Source organism: Anser brachyrhynchus, assembly GCF_964034855.1.
Source record: "Anser brachyrhynchus genome assembly, chromosome: 14".
In the NCBI taxonomy this organism is placed as follows: Eukaryota; Metazoa; Chordata; class Aves; order Anseriformes; family Anatidae; genus Anser; species Anser brachyrhynchus.
The window spans coordinates 6052566-6078642 of NC_137709.1; the positions used below are offsets into that span (position 1 = coordinate 6052566).

General features: G+C 58.5%; 1 protein-coding gene across 2 annotated transcripts; it reads right to left on the reverse strand.

Moving 5' to 3' along the window:
* Positions 1 to 249: 249 nt before the first annotated feature.
* On the reverse strand, positions 250 to 25857 carry PDGFRB (platelet derived growth factor receptor beta). 2 transcript variants are annotated; one of them, XM_080555753.1, is made up of 23 exons: positions 25491 to 25857; positions 14968 to 15045; positions 13710 to 14006; positions 13176 to 13445; positions 12787 to 12914; positions 12295 to 12469; positions 11565 to 11757; positions 11258 to 11373; positions 10593 to 10719; positions 10247 to 10458; positions 9344 to 9438; positions 8921 to 9053; positions 8424 to 8528; positions 8206 to 8316; positions 7756 to 7909; positions 6698 to 6864; positions 6326 to 6444; positions 5321 to 5443; positions 3781 to 3892; positions 3380 to 3479; positions 3160 to 3265; positions 2429 to 2667; positions 250 to 2198 (listed from the first exon to the last, which is right to left on the reverse strand). In XM_080555753.1, exons 2-23 carry the CDS (start codon positions 15014 to 15016, stop codon positions 2048 to 2050), a joined length of 3282 nt encoding a protein of 1093 aa, XP_080411879.1. In that variant the 5' UTR covers positions 15017 to 15045; positions 25491 to 25857; the 3' UTR covers positions 250 to 2047. The 2 variants fall into 2 exon arrangements, with proteins under 2 accessions (XP_080411879.1, XP_080411880.1); XM_080555754.1 differs by lacking the exon at positions 25491 to 25857 and adding an exon at positions 15868 to 15966.
* Between the last annotated feature and the right edge of the window lie 220 nt (positions 25858 to 26077).

The window sequence follows — 26077 nt, forward strand, 5'->3', positions numbered from 1 at the left end:
CTCCTTCATTACAAGCAGGAGGAACTAGCATGGAAAAACAGTTGTCATTCACAGCGTGTTTCCTACAGATGATGGGGAGTCTGACCATGAGGGCTGAAAATATGCTCCACCAGCTGCCAATAAAAGTGCTATTTCTTATGTTCACATTTTAACAAGGACATCAGCCCGTGAAATATCTGCTCCTCTTTTAGTTGCATAAATGACAGCATTGCAACGATAGACAACTTAAGACAGAAGCTGTTTTGCTGGTTGTTTTTTTCTTTCTTTTTTTTTTTTGGCAGAAGTTTCAGATTAAAAAAAAAAAAAAACTCAGTGGCTCTGAGGTGGATGAAATCCAAAAGATGCTGATTGAATTTTTAAACCTGCCTGTGTAGGATTTGTAGGGTGCATGGAGAAATATGCATGCATAGGGCAGCAAAGGGGTTAACGGGATTGGGGACATGATGCAGACAGAGCTCTGTGCAAGGCAAAACTTCTCCTTTTGGGAAAAAAAAAACAAAACAAAAAAAAAAAACCAACTGCTAGTTTCTCTGGTGTTAGAGCAGTAGTTTTTGGGGTCTAGCTTTCATCTCCACAGAGGTGGGGTTCACAACTGATTTCAAAAGCCCGGTGTTCCTCCTGCTTTGAGTCTCCTCCATCAAGTACCAGCTGAGAGCACAAAAGGTCCTGAGCCTGCCTGTGAGAAGCAAGGAAGGAGGAGAGAAGCAGGAGGAAGGTCTCTGCCCTTCAGAACATTTCCCAAGGGAGAGGAATCCTCCCCGATTCCTCTTGCTCTGCTCGGCTCCCCACGACACTTCACCCACAGCCCTGGCAAGCTGCTGATGGTGGTGCCTGGCCCCCCAGAGTGGCAGGGCGTGAGACATGCTACAGCCATGGCCAAACGGCTTCCCAGACTCTCTGTCTTCTGTGATGTCCCTGGGCTGGTGTTCTGGCATCCTTATTGCTCCCCGTGGTCTTGCTACGACTCGGGAGGGACTGGTGAGACCTGCCGTCCTGAGAAGGACGGCGTTTGGGTGAACAGTCTATCACAAGGGAGATCGTGTTTCCCAAAGGTAAGGCATAAAAATTTTGCAGCTGACAGGGTTATAAAATTTCCCAGCAGATGAGCTGGGCTTAGTGGCAGTGGAAGATTAATGAATAGCCATATCGCTTCCTTATACTGGCCCTGGCTAGTGGATTAATATATTTGTTCCCTTTAAATCTTCAGCGGAGAATAATCAGCTTAGTGTCCACGCAGACAACACCACCACCGGACCGCCCTCTTCGCTACTACAACAGAGTCATTGTGAGAGCGTGCTGGGTTCCTGGCGTGCCCCTGGGGCTCCTGGCTGGGCACAGAAGGGCTCAGAGTGTGCCAGAGAGCCACGGGTACCTGCAGTGCTTGCCATGCTCCGTCCTCCATAGGAGAGGTTAGGAAGGTTAGGATGACGGTGACTCGGTGTCTCCGAGACGCTGCCTGGTCTGTCCAGGCCTTGGCTGTGCTTGGAGGAGAACCCACCCCGCGTGTTCTTGATCCCCAGCAGCTGCAGTTGGGTATTGCGGCTCCTCTACACCCCAGCAAAGGGCTCCAAGGAAATCGTCTGTCCCGGTGGCTTTTCACAGAACCACAGTGCGGCTGGCGCTGAGACTGTCAGAGAAGTGCTGGAGGAGAGGAGCTGAAACCCATTGCCATCTAAAGAGCAGGGAGGGGGAAGGGGCTGGAGCATCCTCTTAGCAATGCAGAAAGTGGTGGCTCTCGCGGAGATCCGGCGCACGCCTTCCACTTGAAAAGAAGATATTGGTCTGTGAGATGTCTCCCTCCTGCAGCGGTGTGATCGCCGAGGAGGATGTGGCAGTGATCCCGAGGTTGCTGGCGCTGAGCCACCTCTTTGTAAGGAGGGAAGGGGACGGCAATGGGGGAAATGTCTCTAATCTCCCACCCAGCTCCGGGAGATAGGAGGGAGGGAGGAAGGCTGGGACAGGCGGGGATGTCCCGATGAAAAAGCGCAAAGTGTGGCTCTCTGCGACATCTGGGTCAGCCGTGGGGGTGCCACCAGCCCAGCTCTGGCTAGAGGAAGCTCTCCTCCACCTCGTGGTGCCCCGTGGTCGGCTCCTGGCAGCCCAGCTGCGGGTCGGATCCCTGCTCCTCGTCCTGCTGGGTGCCCAGGGGGCTGTCACAGGATATCGTAGACGATGTGTTGGCTTCGTTCAGCATAGAGCTGCAGGGAGATGAGGAGAAGAGAAATGAGGCCCTCTGGTTCACCTCCATCCCTGGGGGCTCACGCAGGGTCACAGCACCTCAGATGGGGGTGACACAGCCCTCCTTCTCTCCTGGTGAACCCATCCTAGGTCTATTCTCCAGTGGGGCATCCTCATTTGCTCTTAAGCCCTCCTTTTTCAGTCTGGGGCAATCCTGGGAAGGGACAGCATTCAGAAGTGACTTTTTTACCTGGCGCAGCTGATGGAGGCCTCCTGAGGGAGGTCGCAGACCGCCTCGGGCTTGGGGTCAGGAAGAGGGATGATATAGTCGTTCTCGCCCCCGTTCTGGTGCACGGCCGTGTAGAGGATGCTGCTGGTGGGGGAGCTGGGAGTGAGCCTGGTGTTGTTCAGCCCGGGGATTGTGGGTCTTGTGCGGACAACAGCAGGGTGGTCGCTCTTCATGAATTCTTCATCCACCTGCTGGTACCTCTGCTCTCGCAGGGCAGGTTAACAAAAAGATGGGAAGGTTTTGTGAGTGGAGAAAGGGCACCGGCATTGTGTTTGCCTTCCCTGGCTGCTAGGCTTCTTCTAAATCTAGCAGGGTTCAGCTACCCTGACTCCAGCACAGACATTTCATGAACGTTTCCTAAATGAGAGATCAGTAGCACAACTCTGCAGCTCCAAAATATCAGTCGGAGGCAGCTTTCTGGTCTCCTGCCAGCCCTGATTTCCACAGTTGCTGAGATACCAGCTGCCGGTCTGGCGATGGCAGTTGTCTCAGCAACGTCCCCGGGATGCCCAAAGCACCTCCATTTGCTGCTCAAACTAACGCGGCCCAAATCAGAGCAAAATCCTCTGGCACAGCCCCTACTAATCACTAATTATGGTCTCCAAACCCTAAGCAAGTGACCTAACCAAGGCAGCATCCTCCACAGAGCACTGACCTGCTCTGTCCCCCCAGCGCAGGGCCCTTGAACGTACCTTCCTGTAGCAATCCACCAAGAGGTTCCCCATGAGCACCACCAGCTGTGAGAAGGACGGTCTGATCTCAAACTTCTCCTCCCAGCACTTCTGCATGATATCGTAGCTAACAGGAGGGAAGAACAGGCACGCTGGTGGCTTAGCAGGAAGCCAGAGGCAGAGATGCTCCTGTCCTTTGTGCAGGGCAGGCCCAGGGCACATGCACAGAGGCAGCACTTACATTTCATCGGAGGCATGGGTGGGCTTGGACATCCGATAGCCACGTTTGATGGCGTTGTAGAACTGTTCATTCATGGGCAGTTCGGGGTATGGAGTCCCTCCTGGGTGTAAAGGGAGAGTGGGGAATCAGACTGGTGCAAAGCCTGCTACCCACCGTACCATCATGCATTTCACACCAAGGTTTCCTTTTTTATTTTCTTTACCTTTCCTGTTTCATCTCACTTCCAAACAGCAATGTCAGCATGGGAAAAAAGGAGACACTGAATAAAGTGATTCTGGTAGGGTTTAGAGTGCTTGGGGATTAGAAGATTAGGATGAATTTCTACCCTCTTGGTTTGGGAAGGGATCCTGCTAACGTGTTACCATTCCTATGGACACCATCAGGGTCTCCAGGACACTTACCTAGAGTGAATATCTCCCAGAGGAGAATCCCAAAGGACCACACATCACTCAGGGTGGTGTAGAGGTTGTTGAAGATGCTCTCTGGGGCCATCCACTTAAGGGGCAAGAAGGTCTGAGAGGAAAAATGGATTAAGAAGAGAGTCAGCTGCATCTACAGCACTTGTTTCAACAGGGGAGAGTCTGACACTCAGTTTACAAGCAGAGGAGACCCCTGGGAGCTGCCCGTCAGCCCAAGACATCTGCTGTCAGCCACTTCTTGGAGGGACCAGTTCTCTCTTTCTTAGCACAGGACGAACCCAGCAGGCAGGAGGGAAAAATAAGTGTGCTACATCCATTACCATCACAGCCAACAGCCTGTCTGACATAATGAGCTGTTGTGGTGTGCATCTCTGCTCCCCAGTCCTTGGGATAAGTTCACTGATTTGCACAACATGACCACAGTGCTCCCAAAGGGAGTCCAGGCCTATCTAGACTTTGGAAACCTGAGACCAGGCTGGAGAGGGCTGTGGGATGACGAGGAAAGAGCTGAAGCTCCAGCTTTTCCTGTTCTTAATCTCAGTGATGCACTAGAAGGAGCCTCACTTGACCAGCTTGTGTGCAGCACTGGCTCTGCTGTTCCAGGGATTTGCTTGCACAATGAATACCAAAATAATCTCCAGGAAGGATTGCAAAGGGGCCCAGTTTCATTTCCCATTTTGGAAGGAAAAGCAGCTATGCCAAGGCTGGACTGCAAAACCCAAGCCCCTCTTCAGGAAGGCCTCCTGGCCAAAACGCTCAGCACTTGGCTGCCGTCCCATGCAAATGGGACAAAGCAGGCAAGAAGCTGAGTGGTTCATTGAGTAGATAAAGAATGGGGTTTGAGGGGCCTGGCACCACTCTCAGCTCCCCTAGTCTCAGTTTTCCTGTCTGCCAAACAGGGCCAATTACATGGCCTACTTTGCTTGGGGTTGCATGCTCCTGGGTGCCCAGCTCTGGAGAGGACACGCTGTTGTTGAAAGCACAGGGGAGGTTCTGGGGAAGCTCAAAATCAGCCTCATCCTCTTCTGCCTCGAAAGATTGGAGATATCTTTCTGGAAAGTAGCTGCTCGCAGGAAAACACTTCCTCTTACCCTGTGGTCTAGTGGTTAGAGCAGAAGTCCGTGAACCTCTTCCAGAGTGGCCAGTGATTCACTGCATCACCGCCAAGCTGCCTAACCTTGCGCTTCTCCTGCCTGCAGCTCAGGACCGGGCTCAGCACCAGGCAGGGAAGGGATACAGCCCCACTGCCAGTGGTGGGCTGTACAGGGCACAGTCCCTAGTTTTGCTGCTGCTGCCCAGGTTCTTCTGTAAGAGCCTGGTGATAAGGGCATGCAGTCCTGCTATTCCACAGCGTGCAGAGCACATTGGCTGCAGGACGGGTGGCTGCTGATAGTTAACACCATCAGCTGGGAGTGCTGCCCTGGCACTGCTCCTGGGCACAACAATAGACAGGGGCTCACAGAGGGGGTGTGTACGTGGTACCAGAACCAGAGCCCCGGATTTCACGGCTCTCAGTACTCACACTGCCTTTGGAGATGTAGTTGGAATCCCTCATGATGTCCCTCGCCAGGCCAAAGTCGCAGATCTTCACCAGCTTCCCCTCACAGATGAGGACGTTCCTGGCAGCCAGGTCGCGATGCACACACTGCAGGGGGAGGCACTGTCACTGCAAGGGGCACCCAGACAGCCCAGGGGAGCAGCCCAGCTCCAGCACTAGCCCATTTCTGTGGCTACAGGGGCAGGAGTCACCTCACATCACTGGAGGTATCTCCTCTGCCTCTGGGAACAACAATGGTGCAAAGCCACTAACTTTGGCCACTAGATGTTACACCACTGCAAAGAGTGACTGTGGGAAGCTGGGAGCTCCTATGCTGTGCTCCATGGGTGAGCACCGGCCAAGCATTTTTGGGGATCATACTGCCTGGCTGTAGGCAAAGAGCCAGGAATTTCCCTCAACACGTCATTCATGCCATCCCCACCCTGTCTCTTATTCCTACCCTCTGTGTTGTTTCACATGGAGAGCCTATATTACTGCCTGCCCTGGGCTAAGCCAGATCTTAGGAAGCCCCCAGAGCCTGATCCTCTTTGGTGGCTTAATTTCCACTGGACGAGCACTTCTGATGAGGCCTGGGGGGCTTAGAGCATGTGGTGCAATAGGGGTGTCCATGGGGAGCTGCAGTTCTGCTCTGAAGTGGCTTCTGCCTTAGGACAGGGAGGCCACTGCTGTTTGGGTCTGGCCATCCCAGCAGAGGGGGATGATATAACGTCACTGCTGAGCTGCGTGGGGCTTGGAGGAGATCAGAGTCAGGGAATTGGAGGCCTGAAGCTCAGTCTGTGTCAGGGTTAGCTGTCACAGATCCCCAGGGCTGTACTTCCAAAGAGAAGTGGTCAGAGGCTCTTCAACTGCATGGCTACTTCTCCCTTGAGGAGGTCAGCATGGACAGGGGGACGGTAAGCTGGAGCTGACCACAGGCACAGCAGAGCATTCCTCGCCTCCACCGCCACAGGCACCGGCCTGCATACGTACGTTTTTGGAAGCCAGGAACTCCATCCCATTGGCCACCTGGAAGCTGAAGCCCACCAAGTCCATGTAGCTGAGGAGCGGAGACTCGTTTATCAGTGTCACCCGGTCTGTTCTTTCGGGAGCTGGAGGACGAGCAGAGACGTATGTTGGAGTTAATTGGCACACTCACGGACTGACGCTGGTAAGGACCCAGCCCTATGGGGGCTGTTCTGCCTCTGCTGACAAAGGGACAGAGCCAGGGGCTCCTGCCATGAGGCATCTGCCACCACTGCAGGACTTGTCCCAGAGGTGACTTTGCAATGTGGCCCACCCAGCTCTGCAAGCACAGGCATCCAGCAGCCCAAGCTCCTCTTGCTCTCGCAACTGAGCTGTTACCTGAAGGGGAATAGCTGTCCAGCTCGTACGGGGTGCCGTAGTTAGAGGACTCGATGTCAGCATACTTGACTTCTCCCTTCATGTCGGACATGGGCACATAATCCAGGGAGTCATCCTTGCTCATGTCCATGTAGCCCCCATCGCTCTCGACAGACAAGGAGAGGTGACTGGAGGGGGAGAAAAGAGGCTGTTCAGACTCAGGGGGCAGGAAGAGATGCAGGGGATCGGGGAAATGATCTGAAGAACTGCGATTCCTGAACCCTCATCCCCAGCTCTGAAATGTCCCACAGCAGGGAAGGGAGCTCTGTGTCATGCGTGCAGAGATGCTCAAATGGCACTGGGGACCTCCTCCCAAGAGGAAGCCCCTTGGGTCTTGGGACGCAGCGCTTTGTGCTTATGGAGATCTCGTCTGCCTTCAAGCAGAAAGCACAGGGGGCAGCTGTGCTGGTGTCCTGACACTGCTCTACTCCACAATTGTTTTGGCCTGCTGGAAGGAAATGCTGCTTTCTAACTTCCCATGGGAACCTTTCTCTGCACTGATGTTCCCGCACCTCTTACAGCTGGTGACCGGATGAAGGACTGTTTCCCTTTCCTCTTAGCACCTCTTGTGCAACTGCGCTCCTTCTAGCACTTCTCCCTTAGGCACAGTAGCAATACAACCTGCCCTGAAAATGCACAGCTGGGATCTCCAAGGGCTAAGACATGGCTGGGAAACCCTTCTCTGTACTCACTGCGAAGATATGGTTATGCTAGTAAAGTCAACGGTGCCAGGGAATATTCCCAACTGGCATGGAGCAGCCGGCGTGTGCGCTAGCAAACAGCCTCCAGGACACACAGATTGCCTCTGTTAAATCCCTGCCTGCCAGGAGCCGTTTGGAGGTGGCTGGTTTGGGCTCAGTGTAACAGGGTGGGCAACCGTGCTCCTGTGCTGGGGCAGCCCTTATTTACTGGTCTGGAGGAAATGCAGGTATCCTGCCTGCCAGCACCAGCCCCACTCGTCCCCGGGGGCTAAGATGGGGCAGGCAGCGGAGAGGAGGAGAGCACAGCTTTCCAGGCACCTGTGCACATGGTCCTCCTTGGCGGTGTTCCCGTACGCCTCGGTCTCCCGGCGGGCCTTGTCGCCGTAGGCCTGCAGGAAGGTGTGCTTGTTGCGGTGCAGGTAGTCCACCAGGTCCCCGTAGCGGCAGTACTCGGTGATGATGTAGATGGGCCCTGGGGGGAGACAGCACCCTGATGAATTTTGTCCCTCGGGGACATTACGAGGTTGCAGGATGTCTGGTCAGGGCCATGGGGTAAAGCTATTTCTCTGGTACCGAGTGTTTTTGAAATGTGGGATTTAGTCTGGGAAGGTAGGTGGGGGTTAACAGAAACATGCCTTCTGTTCCAAGCAGGTTGGAAAGAGAGGCTTCAGAGCCCCACAAGGCTTTCCTAGGGGAAGGATGAGCCATTTTGAACCAGAAATCAGGAATCATTCTCTCTGCAGACAGTTCTCCCCCGTGCTCACTTACCCCCTTTGGTGCAGGCCCCCAGCAGGTTGACAATGTTGAGGTGAGGCCCCAGGTGGCTCATGATCTTCAGCTCGGACATGAGGGCCTGCTTCTCGCTGCTGCGGGCCGTGGCTGTTGGGCAGAGCCGGGGTGAGTGGCGGGGCCGGGAGGGAGCTGGTGGGCACCGTTCGGCCCCGCAGCGTTGGGACGGGGGGACAGGGGCGGCGGGGGGAACTCACACTTCAGCATTTTCACCGCCACCTTCATGGTGGACTGCGAGTGGCTCAGGCCGTGGGCTGTCGCCTCCACCACGCGTCCGAAGGCGCCGGAGCCGAGGGTGCGTCCTGCAGAGGGACAGCGAGGAGACAAGGTTGGTGGTGATCCCCGGGGAGAGGTGAGGACAGGAGAGGGCCGTGGAAAAGGCAGGTCCCTGGTCTGAAACGGCACCAGCCATGGTGGGCATGGCAGTGGTGGAGGGTAATGGCGTTTGGTGGTGAGGCCGGGAAAGGAAGGAGCTGCCAACCGCAGGGAAGGACAGCCAGGAATCACCCGAAGCCTCCTGCCAAAGGGAGCAGCTGGCTTCCCACGGTGGCCCCAGATGGACCCTCTGCCCCAGGACCACATCATATCTCCAGGGACTGCAATGCCCAGCCTAGGTGTCTCTTCTGGAGATCCCAAACCCAGACCCATTGACCCCAGACTGCCGGGAGCCCAGCGGGGCCCGCAGAGCCTTTACCTAACACCAGCTTGTCCCTGGGCACCTCCCAGCTGGAGTCATAGGGGAGTTGCATGGGATCCACGTAGATGTACTCGTGCCCATCGGAGCTGACTGACTCGATCACCTTCCAGCGGATTTCGTAACGAGGTTTCTGGAGAGGGGAGCAGAGAAGCAAGGGAGATCTGAGAGGCTGGGGGGTCAGGGAGGGAATAGGGGGTGTGGATGGGCTTTGTCAGGGAGTCTTTGCTCCCTGCAGCCGTTGCTGTCTGCCCTGCCTAGCCTACAGACGGCATGAGTTGGGGAGGCCAAGGGAGGCCCATGATCTCTGGCATGGGTGGGACATCATCAGGCGCATGCCAGCAGGAGCTCACAGTTTTGCTCTTGCCATCCACCCTGGCATGGGGGTACCACCAGAGCAGCCTGCAAACACCCCCCTTTTACCTTCTGCCACAGGACGATCAGGATGATCAGGGAGATGACGGTGAGGACCAGCAAGGCCAGGATGACGGAGATGATGACCACTTTGAATGGCAGGGCTACAACGATAACCACAGGGACAGCAGTCAGACTCCTCCACCCCTGCATGGTCTGGGCACACTGGGGAAAGGGAGCAGCAGCACAGGGGGCTCCCTGCATCCTTCCCCTTCCCTCCTTTAGCCACCGTCCCCCTCCTGCTACACATTTCCCCCACAGACATTGACCCTGAGGGGTGATGAGGGCTGATGGTACATCACGGACCTTAAATCGGATCCACATGCCCAGCCTGAGCTCTCCTCTGGGTGGGCTGGAGTCTGACTGGGGACAGTCCTGTCCTCTCCTCCTGGGCAGACCTTCCAGCACCCCGGGGGAAATGGGGCGATGGGATGCTACAGCCTGGTGAAGGGCTTGCTGCCTTGGGAGAGGTTTGACCAAAGGAGGGTGTAAGGAGCCCAGGGGCTTGTTTGCCCCAGGGGAGAGCTGGCAGTTCCAGATCTGGCCTCAGACCATTCTCATAGCTGGGACAGCGCGTGGATGTTTGGGTCCGTGGCACCATCTAGTGACCCTCGGGCTAATAACAAGACACTGGGGACCTGCTCAGGTGTTCTTGCCTCCCTGGAGGGATGGCTCTGCTCAGTGGTGGGAGGAGAATGACCATGGCCAGTGGACATGGGGGCCACAGACTCCTCCTGGGGCAGCCTTTCCTGCTCAGCTCAAAGGAGGCTTCATTTTGGGCAGAAACTTCAGGCTTTGGGGCAGGCTTCCTGCCTCTGAGGGCTGTCAGAGGATGGTGTTGGCTCCCAGCACCTCCAGGATAGGAGAACCCATCTCCCCACCTCCAGCTCGACCACCTCCCACCGTGCTCACCGTGCGGGACCAGGGTGATGTCCTGGGAGTTGGTGCCCAGGAAGTTTTGCACAGTGCATCTCAGGAGCAGGGGCTCGTCCACCCTGTGCAGCTGCAGGGTGCTGTTCACGCGGTACACCTGCAGCTCCGTGTGGTACGTGGCGTTGGTCTGCAGGCTGATCTCTGCCGAGTTGTTCCCCAGCAGCCGGGTGGGCTGCCCCTTGGTGCTGCACCTGGGCCGGGGGAGGATAAAGGCACCTAAGAGGCAGCCGGACCCATGCACCACCATGGGATGCAACAAAATAATCAATTATTTTAATAAATGCGAGATCATTGCAGTTCCCATGGGCTCTGTCTGCCCACTTACCATTTGATGTCGCTGCAGGTGGACCAGCTGATCTCTGGCTGGGGCATCCCTTCAGCAGAGCACGTTACGGTCTGCTCCCCACTGGTGGCACTGCTGTTCTCCTTGAGATCCACCACTTTGGCTGGCACTGGAACCAAGAGACACTGGTGGGAATTAATCCTCCATTCTGAAGGCAGATTAGAAAGGGAACTTGATGCCCCCTGGATCCCTAGCGTGGCCCAGGGCAGATGGGACAGTGAGGTAGGACTCATCACAGAAATTGTGTTTCACTTTTGAAACCTAACAGCAAAAAGAGAAAGGTTTGAGGTGGTCACGAAGGAGACATGCCCCCATCTAGCTTGCTTGGAGAGCAGGGGGGACCACAGCGGGGAGTTCCGGACACTCCTTCATCTGTCACACCTGCAGCTACTGCCCCGGGACAATGCTTGAAGGCCAAGCTGCTGGTGTCTGCACTGCCTCCCCGTCCCCCTTGCTCTGAGACCCAGTGAGAGATATTTCAAGTGAGCATGCTTCTTACTTTAATGCTCTCTTTTGACCCAAACCACGCTGAAGCTGTAGTGACAGGTGTAAAGGCTTCAGCCTGAGAATCCTGCAGGGAAGGATGGAGCCATCCCCTGGGCCTGCCCCCACACTCCTCGGCCCCATGCCTGTGCGCACATCCTCACCATTTATCTGCAGATGGAAGGACAGCTCCTGCACATCGTCCTCGTTGGCAGCCCGGATGGTGTAAAATCCTCCTTCTTCCTGCTTCACCCGCACCAGGACCAGGGACGTCTGGTACCTGGGGAAGACACGTAATGAGTGTAGAAAGGCACCCGGGGGCTGACAACGCTTGGAGGGGACCAGCTCCCACCTGACTGCACAAAATCCACCCACAGAAAGGCCAATGTTCACCCACCACCCCATGTCCCCCTGGCTTGTTTTGTAAATTATCCCCTCCCTGCTCCCTGGTGAGGAGTGTTGGGCCCTCACCTGGTTTCTGACAGGTTCCTGTTGGTGATGGTGAACTCGCTGCTGCTCTCCATGGTCAACGCCTTGTTGTTCTTCAGCCACGTGATGCTTGGCTGTGGGTAGGCCTCCACGTCCACCTGGATGGTGTGGCTCTTGTGGACCTCAGCGTACACTGTGCTGGCCAGCTGGGTGTGGAACTTCACAAAGCCACGCTCTGAGAAGGGGCGAGAAGAATACAGGCTTCAGGGAGAGACGCAGCCCCCTCTCCACCCCTATGGACAAGCAGGGATCTGGGACAAAACACCCTGAGCATCCAGAAATGATGGAGCAGCTCCAGGTCCATCCCTCAAGGTCTCAATCCTGTGCTGAAAGAGAGCGTAGGTGGGAGCTCACGGGCAGGTAACATGGAAAGAAAAGGCTGTTGTCCTGTAGAGATGGAGCAGGTTCCCTCAACTCACAGGAAAGGAGCACAGGTGCAGATGGGAGGTGACAACTGGACCTAACAGCTCATAGGCACAGTGCAGAAGAGCTCTCACCCACGCCCTCAGGTGTATTAAAGGATCCCAAAAGCTGTGGCGGGGGAGCTGGGATGTTTTGAAGCCAAGATGTGGGATGCCGTGTGGTGAGGGCTGGCTTTTTGCCGTGGTTAGTAAGGACAGAGGGCAGAGGAGAGCAGAGGGTGCCGTCCTGGGACAGCCTGGCAGGACGCCCCCGCCGTGTGCTGGCTCTGAGCGCACGGGCAGCGACGCACCGATCACTTGGACCGTGATGTCTTTCCGATCTGTTTTCTCGTGGTAGCCCTCAGAGACGTTGCAGACGTAGGTCCCGCTGTCCTCCAGCTCTGCGTTCTGGATGATGAGGATGGAGCGGATATCGTGGGAGGATCCCGGCAGGAAGTCGGTCACTGGCTCCACAGCCTTCCCTGCCTGCAGACGGGGACAGGAGATACCGTCTGGGAAGTCAAGAGCGTGCTGTGCCATCAGAGCTACAGAGCCGGGCTCACGAGGAGGCAGGAGAAGGGGGAGAGGACCCTGCTCTGGCTGCAGTGGGGACAGGGAACATACACCCCTCAGAAGCCACTGAGACAGGCAGCCTTCATCAAGGGTCTCCCCATCGAGCCTCCCTGAAGGGCAGCAGCATCGCACAGCTTCTGCCACGCGATGAAGCTTCCCGAGCTTTTCTGGGGTACTGATGGGTGATGGCTGTGAGACGCCTGGGCAAAAGCCGGGGGTGTCGAACGTACCTGCTTGCGGGGATAATCCCAGTTGAAGTTGACCAGCTCGTTGCCGCTCACGGTGCACATCAGGGTAACGTTTTCTCCCTGACGCACCACGGTCTGCACTGCGCTGATGGAGACGTTCACAGATGAGACTGTGGGGAGGGCCAAAGAAAGGAATAAACGTTAATAAATAGGTGAGTGGGCACCCAGTCCATTGGTTCACTGGAATGTCTCTTCCCTGAGGGACGACACTTGCTCTGTAATGGAGACGGGAGAAATCACATTCTGTAATTCAGCCTCCAAATTGATCAGGAATAAGGAGAGACGGGGGCAGCTTTTCTGTCCCACCCCTGTTGGTTTGAAGGAAAAGCCACAGCAGGGACACAGGTATGCCAAGATTAAGGGCAGCTCACCCTGGATCCTGTAGACATAGAAGGTGTCTGAATCCACCTCCTGGTCGTCCACGATTGTCTGGCAGTAGTAGGTCTTGTCCTCAAAGAAGCCCTTGAAGCCCTGCTGCGGGTCATAAGCAGCTGGAATGGGGTTCTCCACTTTCTTCTCATAGAGGGTGACCTGCAGGTGCGGGTCGGTCACACGGCATGGGATGACGGCCTCTTTGTAGCCCGTGATGAAGATGAAGAGCTCTTCAGAGGTGGTTGTGGGGAGAAAGGCTAGGGAGGGATCTGTGGGAGGGAGAGCACACCGGTTGCAGCAAGCTTCCTGAGTCCTCCCTGCTGGCCTCAGCGTGGGACACGGGGGCCTCCCCCATGGCATGGCCCATCAGAGCCGTGCCAAAGCCTGGTGGCCTGCCATGGGGGCTCTCCTGCAATGGGGGAAAGGATGTGGGGAGGTCGGGTGCTTGGAGACAAAGCCATAATTCAAACCCCTCTTCCTCCTGGTCACTAAACCCCAGGGAAATGCAGAGCCGAGGATGTGCTGTCCCCTACCCGGCACGTAGATGTAAATGGCTTTCCTCTCCGCTTGCTCTGGAGCCTGGTCGGGGCTGTAGGTGCAGGCGTACTCCCCGGTGTGACGGCCCGTCACGTTCCTGAGGGTGAGGTTGCTGACGAAGGCCCCGTCCCTCTGCTCCAGTGAGGCGGTGAGAGGCTGGCCGTCCCACTCCCAGACCAGCGCGCCGTCCCCGTAGCACACGAGGGAGAAGGTGCTGTGGAGGCTAAGGATAAGCTCGGCATTTTCGGGTTCGATGCGCAGCCCGCTGCCTCCCGTCGTTACCTCCAGCAGACCTGGGAGAGGAGCCATGTGAGATCACGCTGGGCTCCTCTCAAACCCAAGGAGAGCCACGCTGGCTCACATCGTCATGCCCGTGTGTTTGGCTTTAGTGTCTTAAAAGGGATCTTCCTGGATCTGTCCTCCTTGGTGTAGCCACTGACAGACACCTGCTGTCCTCGGGAAAGTCCTGCCAACGCAGACCTTGGTGGGACACCCTTCAGACTGCTGCTGACCACCCCAAGGGGCATCCTTGGTGAGGACAGGGCTGCAAGTGGGGACGGTCTAGATATATCCCAAATGTTTGCTCAAATTCTTAGCTTTTATGCATCCTATGAGCTGGTCTCGATGGCCTGGGGAGCTGACAGTATAGACAGCAGTGCTACTGCCCCCAAAATGAGCCTGTCTGTTGGGCAGAGGAAGGTCCCAGGTGCACCTTCAGGAGCTCAGAGAGCGAATTTAGCGGGGAGAGCAGGAGGTGAGGCACTTCCCTGCTCCGCTGGCTGCCTCTCCGCAGGGACGGTGTCAGATGTGACACAGTCCGGGCTGAAACAATGTCAGTCTGATGGAAAGTGAAAAAGGACTGAAAGCAAAGCCTTGCAGGAAATCCTATGGAAGCAATAGAGCAGCCGAGGTCTTCCTGAATGGCTGCCCAGGTCTCTCCTGGCCTCCTCGCTTCGCCCAGATGTCCCGGTGGGGCTGGGAAAGGGAATGTGCTCCCCAGGGGTGGGCTTAGGGTCAGGGTCAGGGTCGGGGTTAGGGTTAGGCTCAAGTTAGCGTTAGGTGTCCACCCCTCTGTAGGACTGGGTCAGCAGGAGCCAGTGGATGCAGGTCCTTAGGGTGTGCATGCTGAGCACCCCGTGTCTCCCCGTGCCATAACCCACCTCCTCCCCATCACCCCAGCGCTGGGAGCATCCCGGGGCAGCATCCCCAGGCAGGGCCCAATCCTGCACACACCTCCCCAGCCGCACCACTCACCGGTGAGGATGAGGAGCCGCAGCGAAGCCTTCGGAGAGGGGCACAGCATGGTGGGCTCCACGGCCCGGCGGCCGAATCCTGCCAAGACCAATACAGGATGAGCGCAGCACTGTGGGGCCGGGGTCCCCTTTCCACCCCCTGTCTCTCTCCCCAATTTTCAGCCTTTCCTTCCTTGTGGTGACCCAGTTCCCCTTGCCCTGGATCTACTGAGGGAGCGGATATAAAGCATCCCCTGCCAGCAAACAGGGCTTGAGCTGGAGGCTGCCGGGGTGGTGTCAGCCCTTGCTCAGCGTCGCTTGAAACGCCGCTCCCCCGCCGCACAGCCCTGCCTCTCTGCCTCCCTCTGCTCGGCCGCTTGCCTTTCTTCCCCTCAGTCCCAGGGAGATAAAGCTTGCTAGAAAACAGATCCCCCCTGCCATCCTCCCACATTTTCTGCTTCTTTCAACAAAACAAAGCAAGACCAAAGAAAAAAAAATAAATAAAATAAAATAAAAAATCTCTCGTATTTCACTTTTCCAAATACGTATTTTAAGGGAGTATTTTCATCCAGAAGTCCCTTTTATCGACATTTCTCCCAAAGTCCTTTCCACAGAGCATGTCAAACCCTCCCTGGTGCCAATCAGCAGCCCAGAAGAGGCTGCTGGGAGCACTGGGGTCTGTCCCTGATGTTATGGGGTGACGGGCTGGGCTCAGGGCGCGCTGAGACTGGGCCAGCTGCGGGCGAGCTGACCCTCAGGGCGAGCAGTGGGGACCCCAGAGCCAAAGCCGGGGTTCAGTGCTCCTGAACCTGGGAAAATGGGCGTCTTGGGCCTGCTCCCAAGGCAGACCCCGAGGTGAAGCTGCATGCCCAGGGCTGGTGGCAATCGGGGCTTTGACCCGGCCCCAGGCACTGTCCCTTACCGAGTGGCTCTGCTGCCTCCTGGCCCTGAAGTGGTGTCTCTGTCTGCTCGATGCTGGGAGGAAATGGTTCTTAAATGACGCGCACTTGTCAGATGTTTTTATTATTCTCTCGGTTTGGCTCAAAAAAAGAAAAAGAAAAAAAACAAAAAGCCCGAACTACCAGCAAACCCTCGCAGGTCTCCAGCTTACTCAGCGGCTTCCCTCTCCATAAAACCCCTCTGTGAGTCCTCAATTCTGTGTTTGCTGGAGGGGATGAGAGCACTTACGGGAAGGAGCTGGGGGCAGCTGGGATAAAAGGACTGAGGAGAAATTCAGGCTGTAAATGAACGGAGCTCTGCGCCCGCCCTTGGAGAGCACTGACCTGCAGGAGAGGCCAGGAGGACGGACAACCTAATCTCCCTGGTGCCCCAAGGCACTGCCACAAGAACAATCAGCTTTGTTTCCCAATTCTCCTTGACAGAGATATGTCATTCATCCATTATTCAATGGTCAAGGTTGTAAGAACAACTGGCACCGTCTCCTTTCAGCCCTCCCTGCCTGCATGCATGAGCCAGGCTGCGTCCACCCCCCAAATCTCTGCCTGCCCACGGCTGAGGTCTTCCCAAGCTCGTGCTTGGATCTTGTCCAGTGCCTTGGTTGTGGCCACTGGCCCTGCTGTAGGCTCCCTCTGCCCCCGTGGAGAGGTCTCACACCACTCAGAAGCATTACAACAAGCACCGAGAGCCCCGCAGCCCCCGCCTGCTGCCTCTGGCTGCTTCCCCGGCATTCGTAGCTGGTTTTAATAAAACTGCTGGTTTTTGCAGAAAAGCTTTTCTCTTGGAGATGCTTCCCGAGCAGAGCGGGAGGGTGGCAACGTCTCGCGAATAGCAGCGACCTCTCCCTTGTTTGTCTGCTCTGGCCGGGTGAGAGGCTCAGCCCGTCCCGCAGGAAGCGTGCAGAGCCTGCCTAGCAGCTGGCCAGACCTTTCTTTCTCTCCGTGTCACACAGACCTGTGCTCACACGTGTGCAAACAGGCATTTCACAAGGGAGGTAAACGCACCCCGATCACTGCCAGCCTCGAGAGCACTTGTTTCCCTCCTCAGCCTCAGCTTTTGTGCTCAGCAGGAGCAACAAGACGCACCCTATGTGTGCCGGACAAGCAGGAGGTGCCAAAACCAGGCACACAGACGTAATCGCACCCACGGGCCCAAACACCATCACCTACGTGGTGCTCAGCTGCCTCGGATCGTCTCCTCCCAGCCCTATGGGTGAAAACAGCCCCCTGGGCCCCCCAGATTCCTACACCCTTCCCAAGGACCATCAGCTGCCCGTCTTCAAGCCATGGGACACGCCGTGGGCAAGGCCCTTGCTGGACACCTCCAGCGCTACCTCCCGGGCCCTTGGCACAGCCCTGGTGGCACTGACAACCTGCCACCGAGGTCCCCATCCCCTCGCCATCCTCTCCTCCCCACGGAGGTCCCCAGGCGCAGGCACAGACCCTCCCTCTGCCCCTCTCCAGCACTGTGACATGAGGGCAAGCCGCCCGTTTTCACTCGAGCTGCCTGTTTGTTATTCTAAGAGAGGAATTTGGCTGGAGAGGGGAGGGCGGTTGGGTGGCTGGAGGCAGGACGGGCTGCCCAGGCAATGCGGCCCCGTGGCTCTGCTCGCCCCCGCGCTGCGCCCAGCACCGAGGGGCTCCCGGAGTCCAGACAAGGCGCAGACACCGGCACCTTCCCCGCCTGGAGATAAAGCCCTGCTGTCTGCCCTTATCTCTCGTCTGGAATCGCCTCCTCCGCACCAAGCCCCTGGAGAGGGGCAGAGCTGTGGGCGAGGCTGGGGCTGAGCCAGCGCTGGGGGTCCCAGTGCTGGGGACAGGAACGTGTCCCAGGGACAAGCACCACAGGGGCTGCCGGAGCACCCGCTGGAAGCATGTTTGCACACCTCTGGCCTCGCACTTTCGCAGCGTGGGGCTCCCCGGATGGTGCCGTGCTCCCACGGAGCAGGACACGGGCTGGAGGGTGGGAGTGGAGCGGTCAGTCGGCACGGCCATGGCCACAGAGCTCAAGTCTCATGATTGCTGGTCTCATGATTTTCGTGGCTTCTCCACAGCAGCATGCGCCAGTTTCCCTGCCTCCAAAATGGGATGAGAGCTCGGCTTTCTCCTCTGCCTTCCCTCCCGCTCGTGGCCAAGGGATGATGGACTTGGCCTGGAGTTTCTGCAGCCGGACAGGGCGAGGCCTGGGGTGTTGGGTGTGAGGAAGTACAAGTGCTGCATCCAGCTTCTGCTGGGGGAGATCCCCCCCCCAGCCCAGGCAGGACCGTTCCTTCGGCCATCTCTGCCACTCCTCCCCATCACAGCACCCTGCTAAGGCCCTCACGCCTCACCAAACCTACTGATTTATTCCCATTTTCCCTGCTCCAGGCCTATGACTTGTTCAAGGATGCTACTAAGCAAATATGCCTTTGCTAATGCCCAAAATATGCTGTGTGGGCTCCATCTTGAACGTTCTGGGGTAACAAGGCAAGAACATCACTCAGCATGCCCTGCCGCACCTCCAAGCCCCCTTCCCTCTGCCCCCAGGATGTGTGTGGTGCCCCAGCAGAGCATCTCAGTGCGTGTAGCAGCCACCGCTGGCACGAGCATCGCGTGGCACTGCCCGTCCCCAGGCCCTGGCCATGTGGGACGGGTCCGTTTGTAGCCCTACAACATACTTAAACCATGGGAGGTCAACACCGGTGGGCATCAATGCCAAGGAGACCATCGTGAATCTCTGCCCACCACCTTAACATGTCTCGACCACGTTTCTCGCCTCTCCCCCAGACATTCAGAGAAGCAGTATGGGGGGCCCTGCGAGCACCCCCAGAGCTGCGGGAGCTGGGAACCAGCCTGAGAAGCTGTGCGTGGGGAAGGGGAAGGCTCTGGGTGCCCACGAGGTGCAGGGCAGCCCCGCTGCTCCTCGGAGGGGCTCAGCCCCCTGCAACCCATCACCAGCAAGGGGATGTGCTCCCTGCTGGAAATGGGGCTGCGTGGCCCCCGCTCTGCAAATCGCGCTGCCCTCGCTCTTCCTCTGGCTTTCCATTTCCAGCCGGGCTGCAGTTCCCGGTGCTCCCACCACGCTCGCTGGCCCCACGGTCCTGCCAAGCAGGCGAAGGACATCTGGTGTGAATTAGCGGGAAGTCAAATATCCTTCGTTTCTTCTTTGTCTAAACGCATCTGAGTCATTAAGTGAGATCACGGGTGCCCATGCGCAATAAGAAAGCTCCGCATGGATCCCATGATCAATGCCATGCACAGCCGGCTTGCGGGGGCTCCTCCTGGCCTGGGGGGTCCCATCCTCATTTTGGAAGGCAAAGAGCTCCCCAGGCAAAGGCTGGCGGCCCCTGAGAGCCCAGCTTTGCTTGTCCAGCACTGAAACTCCTCGGCTTGCCCTGTTTCCCTCTGCCACCCTCCCCCCTGCCTCAGCGACTGCTTCTTTCCCACCCTTTAATCTAAATAAAACCAAGCTTTTTTTTTTTTTCTTTTTTTTTTTTCTTGGCTGGGACCGGCCAGAGTTGCAACATCTCTCCTCTGGGGTCCCTCGGCTCCCATGACACCACGTTTACTCACAAGCCAGATTATCATCACAGAGCCCTTTTTCTTTTTCCCAGCACATGGCTGGAATTAGGCGGCGTGCACACATGGGGAGCCTGTCGGCCAGCCCCGTAAACAGCTGATGATAAAACGCAGGGGTTGGAAAGCTGAAACCAGGGGGGCTGGGGAGTCCCCGGGGTCCCACAGGCCATCCCTGGGGCCAAAACTTCATTTTACGGCCATCTGCCAGTGCCAAAGGGGTCCTGACACTTCACCCACGTGCTGGTGAGACCAAGGGATGCTCAGAAACCTGGGTGCCTGTTGCACCGTGCCTGGGCTTGGGGGCTTCTTGCATTCATCTACAAGGAGGATTTTGGAGACCCTGTCCCTCAGCCACACTTGCGGAGAACGTTGTGAACGCCTGAGCTCTCTGAGCAGTTTTTCTGGCTCTGCTGGCTGTGAATTAGGGATTAAAATGACAGCCACCGGTCTCCAGCTCTGGTGGCACCTGGAGAAGACACACGTGGTGGTGAGGCTGCAGATGAGAGCCGTGCAGGGGTGAGCCCAGCAGCCTCCCCTGCCCTGGGCAGCTCTGACAGCATCTGTCGGACAGCCAAAAGCCAGCACCGTGCTGCCAAGCCATGTGGGGGCTGCAGGGGGTGACCTGGCGGCGTGACTCAGCACCAGTGGGGTCAGGAGCCTTGAGAAGGGCTCAGGCCAGGGCACCGACCCCATGCAGCCCCATTTCGGCTGGGGCCATCGTCCTTCCCACCCCATCCAGGTGGTCCAGCAAACCTCCATCACCATACGACTGCGTCGCGAGCCCTCCGTGCGCACGGCGAGGAACCGGCACGGGGAGACGTGGGAGCACGGCGAGCCCTGCGCTCTCACCCCCGGTCCCCCCGCTTTCCCCCTCTGGTTTAAGCCCATGGGAGACAGAGGAAATGAGTGACCTATTTAGCGCAAGTTCAAAATAAAATGAAACATCTGTTTGGAGCGGGGCCAGCGTTATAAATAATCCCCCAGCCCCGAGTGTTGGTATTCGTGGCCCTTTCGGCTGCGCATGCTCCATCGCTTCCACTTGCGGAAGAAAGGCCGGGTACGGGGCTGCTCCCGGGAGCCTGCGAGCCCTGCCCAGGCTGTGGGAAAACCCTGGGGGGGGTTGGGGACAAGGGGGCTGGGGCTCACCTGGGGCTGGGAAGGAGGGATGGGTGCTGGCTGGAGGTGCCTGGCTGCCTGCTCCTTGCCCCGGCCACATCCTGCCCCTTGGTCACCCTGACCGAGCTGTGGCATCGCACAGCTTGGGATGCTCGAGCTGGACGTGGGCAGCGGGGCTCTGCTCAGCCCTGGATCTCACCCCGTGCAGCGCAATGACCCCCCCCGGGGGTGTGAATGGGCCCTTTGGGAGCGTTTTGTGCTTTTTTGTCACGTTTCTCCACCAGGCTGCTCTGAAGGATGCGGCAGAGCCCAGCGGGGCTGCCCGTGGTCATCCTCCAACTCCTCATCACTCCTGGCAGCAAAGACCCTTCAGGGGGCCAGCAGCACGCTGCCTCGCGAGCCTGTGAGCAATGTGAGTAATGAGCGTGGGTGCAGGGCACGCAAACCACGGGCCAGCACCCACACAGCCCCTGGCAGCACTTTGCTGCTGACCCCAGGAAAAGGCAGCTCCAGCTGGGGCTGGCTGGCAGCAGCACCTCCAAGAAAAATCCATCCCCTCTGTCCCCTGGCTGGGGGTCCCTCGGGGACCTCGGTGTCCCCATCCTCTCACCTAAAGCTTCTCCCAGCTGCAGCGGAGCGGAGAGGGGCTGGGGGGATGCAGGGATGAGGGCACCCCAGGGCTTTCCTCACTCCCTTCCCACAGCAGTTAAAGAAAAGTCCTTTGCTCAAGTGCTGTGGGGAGGAAAACAGCCCCCAGCACCCTGTTGGACTCCCCATCACCACTCACAGCCACCGCGCGAGGGTGGCTGCTGCAGCAGGAATAGGGCTGGGGCCAGAGGTCCTGGATGGCTCTAATTAACCACTAATCAAGGGGCGAGAATAGAGAAGGAGCTATCTTCCTCTCCTCTGCCCCCCAGCAAAGCTCCAGGAGCAGCCGGTGCGTGGCTGCATCCCCAGCCCCACGTCCCAGCGAACCTGATCCTCGCTGGAAAATGTCCGTGAGACGCGGAGCAGGAGGACGTAATCCGTGGGGACGCATCGGCCCTTCTCTTCTCGGCTGCCTGCGAGGGACCCGCGCTTAATCGCTTTGTTCTGGGGCTTTAGGCTCTCGTGGCCGGGATTAGCCACGCGCCAGCTCTGCGGTCAGGGAGGAGTGGGACGGGGAGCGGGACACGGCAAGCAAACGGCGGCGGTGCACGCGAGGGGACGGAGCCTGACCCAGACTTGCTGCTGCAGGTGCTGGGGGCTGATCCTGCACCCTCCTCCCCAAGCCCACCCGTGGGCAGGAGGAGCGGGGTGGTGGCACCCAGTGCCAGGACAGCCGCTGGCACCCCCTGTCCCATACCCGGCTCCGCGTGTCCCCTCTCCTTGCTGCAAACCAGGGATGAAGCCACCAGCTCCGCGGTGTGGCCGTGCTGCAAGCAGGGGGGCAACTGCACCCCAACGGGGGCCTGACCCCCACGTCCTTATAACAACCTGGGGGCAGCAACAGGGCTCTCCGGGGTGGCTGATGGGGGCAGAGAGCCAAGCACATCCCCTGAGGGATACAAGAGCAACGCCTCCCTCCTGGAAAACCTCTTCCTACGTGCTCTGGCCAAGCAGCACGAGCCTTGCTTGCTGTCCTCCCTGCCCTGCCCTGCACGCAGGCTCCTTTACAACCCCGAAGGTTCCTCTCCCCTCGTCACGGGGAAAAAAAACAGCTTCTCTCTGCACTGATGCTCTACAAGCACCCCCCCCAAGCCCCGTGGAGGCTGGCAGCTGCCTGCACCCCGTGCCCTCCCCGAGCACAGCTCTAAAATCGTCACTGAGTCCTACGCCTGCCAGAATTCGCCTTCCCGAACCAGACCATATTCTCCCAAACCGCTCCCAGGCTGGAGAGGGAAACTTGGCAGCCATGGAGGGACCCTCTCGAGGTGCCAGGAGCGCCCGGCCCCGAGGAGAGCGGGGTTTCTGTTCTGCAGCCCTTTGCTCGGCAAACACCGAAACCGAGGTGACTTCCAGCGTGCGAGTGGGGAATGCGCTTCCAGAGAGCGGAGCTTGAAATGGTTTATTTTCTGCTGGCCGCAGTTCAGACAAACCCACAAGCAAACATATTTTTTTGTATAAATAAGACAGTGTGTCTCGCCAGTTAAAGCAATTCAAACATGAATGTAGCAATTTAATTGGTGCCAATTGCTGTGTCTCGGTAGCATTAAGATTTCAGTCACAGCCTCTTTTGCATGGCAGCCGGGCCAGGAGGGGGAAGGCGCAGGGCAGAGCAGGATGGGGCCCTGCGCCTTGCCCATCGCCTGGCTCCATCCAGAGCCTCGTCCCCTGCACGGGCCTTGGGGATGTGCTGAGAAGTCCCCGTCCTTAGACGGAGAGGGCACCTCCTGCTCCCCCTAGTTAGCAGCGCCCTGCTGACATCCCAGCCCGCTCCAAACCTTCCCTGCTCACCAACCCCACTCTCATCAAGCCCCGTGTGGGTGCCAGAGGACACCTGGAGGGATGAGGACGTGCCCCCGCAGCCTGCAGGTGTGCCCTGGGGAGGACAAGTCCCACCGAGGATGCAGGAGGACCGCACCACCCGCACCCCACGACTCCTGCTTGCTGGCAGCGGCCTCTCCGTGGCAGCTTTCCCGAGCTCCTGCCCGCATGGGCTCTCCTCGCCACGGTCCTCTGGCCCTGCAGGTCGGTGGTAGCGTGGAGGAAGGGTGAAATATGGGCAAGTTGTGCCGCAGCCTGTGCCCCAAAGGCGGCAAGAAACCAGGGTTTGAGGGCCAGGATATCACTGGCAGCATCCCCTGTGCCCTGGTAGGGAAGGGGACAGACCCGTGGGACCCCCTTGCTCCGCACGTGTCCCGTCCCAGTGTCCCTCTGCACATCCCTGGCACGTGTCCCCGTCCCTGTCCCACTGCGCCTGGCCCGGGGAAGGGCAGCGCTTCCAGGAAGAGGCGTCCCTGAGGAGGGCAGAGCAGGGCAGAGGTGCGCTTGGCTAATTAGGCAACCCCTGAAACAAGTCTCGTTACGTCCAATCTGCCTGGCAGAGCGGAAGGAGCCTCCTGGAGCCGTTCCAGCCTCTCAGGGAACAATACCCGGTCTATACACTCCCCTCCAGGGGATTTCTTCTCCCCGGTTAGAGCACAAACAAACAAACTCCAAGAAGTGCCTAGCCCCGTCCTCCCTTGCAGCGACAGGACGCATCCAGCCCGCGGTCCCCAGCGCCCTCCAGCTCTGGGCCAAAGGCGCCGGCGGCTGCAGTCCCACGGGATTCGGCCACCGCTGCCCCTCCGCTCCCTGCCCTTTGCTGCTGCATCCCGGGAAGATGCCGGGCGCCAGGGCTTGACCCTCCAAACACCGCCCTGCTTCGGCACGGTGCCTGCTGCTGGAGAGCCTTTCCTGACCTCCGTGCTCACTGAGACAGTTTCTTCTCACCCGAGCCCTGGAGAACGTCATGACGCTCTTCTCCTCGTAACGGAGTTGTACTGAGCACTGTGGGAGCCCTGTCACAGACCCATACAACTCTGAAGGAGAGCATGCATGCGGCAGTGCCCACATCCCCCTCACCCCAACCCTGAACCCCGCAGGGCTGAAGGCACCCAGCTCACCGGCAGCCTGCCCTCACCCCCCCTAAGCACCAGCCTTTCCCTGTGCACGAAGACCTCACGCTGCCACCCCAACACCCAACGACCAGCCAACCCCATCACCTTCTCCTTCACCTCCTCTTTCAGCCCTCCACATCCTTTTCTGGGTTCCCGAGCACCCGCTGTGCTTCCCCAAACCTTCCTCCCCGCGAGCATCCCCAGGCGCCACTCCATGCTGGCTCCGCCGCCGGCCCCGCTCCTCCCAGCACGTCCCACGGGAAGCACTGCGGGTTTCCCCCTCTGCAATCAGCTTTGTGTCCGGCGTAGCCCCCGGGTCCATTCCCACAGCACAGGCTGCTGGGCTGTTAGCTCCCGAGATCGTGTACAGCCGTTGGGTATTTCAATATGGCAGGTGAGCGCAGGAGCAGGGTGTCCTCTTCCCACAACGCCCCCAAAAAGTCCTGGTGTGACTATCACTGCCTTGCAGGACACACAGACCCCTGTCCCCAGCTCCAGTTCCAGCACAGCTTTGCTCCAGACCAGCTACATCCATCAGAAGCCCGTGGGCCAGCAGAGCGGTTGCCCACATCCGTGCCCCATGGGTTCATACCCAGCTGACAGCTGGGGCGCTGAGCGGGGCTTGCAGACGTCCCTCCCCGTGCCAGGCCCCTGGGGGCAGGAGGGCCACCCAGAGCAGGGACTGAAGAGGCGATGCCCCCAGCTGTGTTCGGATGCTCTGACGCTGGCTCTGCCTCAAAGCTGTCAGCAAAAGCCCTGGGGTGAAGCCCGAGCCTCAGCACTGCCCCAAGCACCGCCGCACGCAGCCAGGACCCCCGTCCCCCCGCTGCAAACCCACCCTGCGCCCAGGTGGAGATCAGCAGGGAGCCTCCTGCCCCGGCACTGCCCTGTCCCAGCCCCCCCATGAGACCAGCGGGGCGCTGGATGGGGCAGAGTCAGGCCCTGCAGCCTGGGGGCTGCGGGCATCCCGCGACAGATGCCTCTGCGGGACGCCTTGCTGGGGACAGGGAACAGCCCGTGACAGCCGCCGGGCTGGGAGGGGACACCAGGGCAGTCCCCAGCCCAGCACGGTGCGGGGAGGGACTGGGGGCTCCCCAGGGAGAAGCAGAGGTCCCCTGGGTCCTGTCATAGCCGCAGGGTCCCCAGGGGCTCACCAAGAGTGGCTTTTCCCATGGGATGCCAGCACGCTCAGCTGCCCTCCCCGACCCCTGACCTCCCCGGGGCTGGCAGGACATTTTGGGGTGCCAGCCCCCAAAATTATAGCAGGGCAGCAAAGCCCCTCCTCGGGCTGCTTGGGGCCCGTGCCCCACATCACCTCCAGCGCCAGGGCTTACCTTGCGTGGGGTCCCACTGGGGAAGTGCTGGTGCTGCGTGTCCGCGGGCGCTGGTTCCCGAATTCCTTTCCCTCCTCCTCCGCGCCCTTTATCTGCTGCCTGCCGAGGCTCCCGCTGCCCTCCCAGCCTTCCCCAGCTGGCAGGGCTCTTCCACTTAAAGGAGAAAGAGAGGGAAGGGAAGAAACGAAGTAGGGGGAGGAGGGAAAGGAAAGAAAATAGAAAGGGAAGGGAAAGCTGTGCCAGGGCTGGGCTGTGGCCAAGCCCCCGGGGCTGCTCCCTTAGCGCATCGCAGCCCCCAGCCCACCCCGGGGGGGCTCAGCCACTTCGGTCCCCGGTGTGCAGAAAAGCCCGGGGCAGAGGGGTGTGCACGCGTGTGTGTGTGCGTGTATAAATAAACGAGCCCTGGCGAGGAGGAGGAGGAGGAGGAGGAGGAGCAGGAGGAGGAGGAGCGGGAGGCTCCCTCTCCAGCGGAGTCCCTGTGACTTCCTCCCTCCACCCTCTGCGGGACCCTTTGCTGAGCCAAACTTTCGATTAAAGCCCAGCGGAGCGGCGCGATGAGGAGGGATGAAAAAAAAATAAAAATAAAA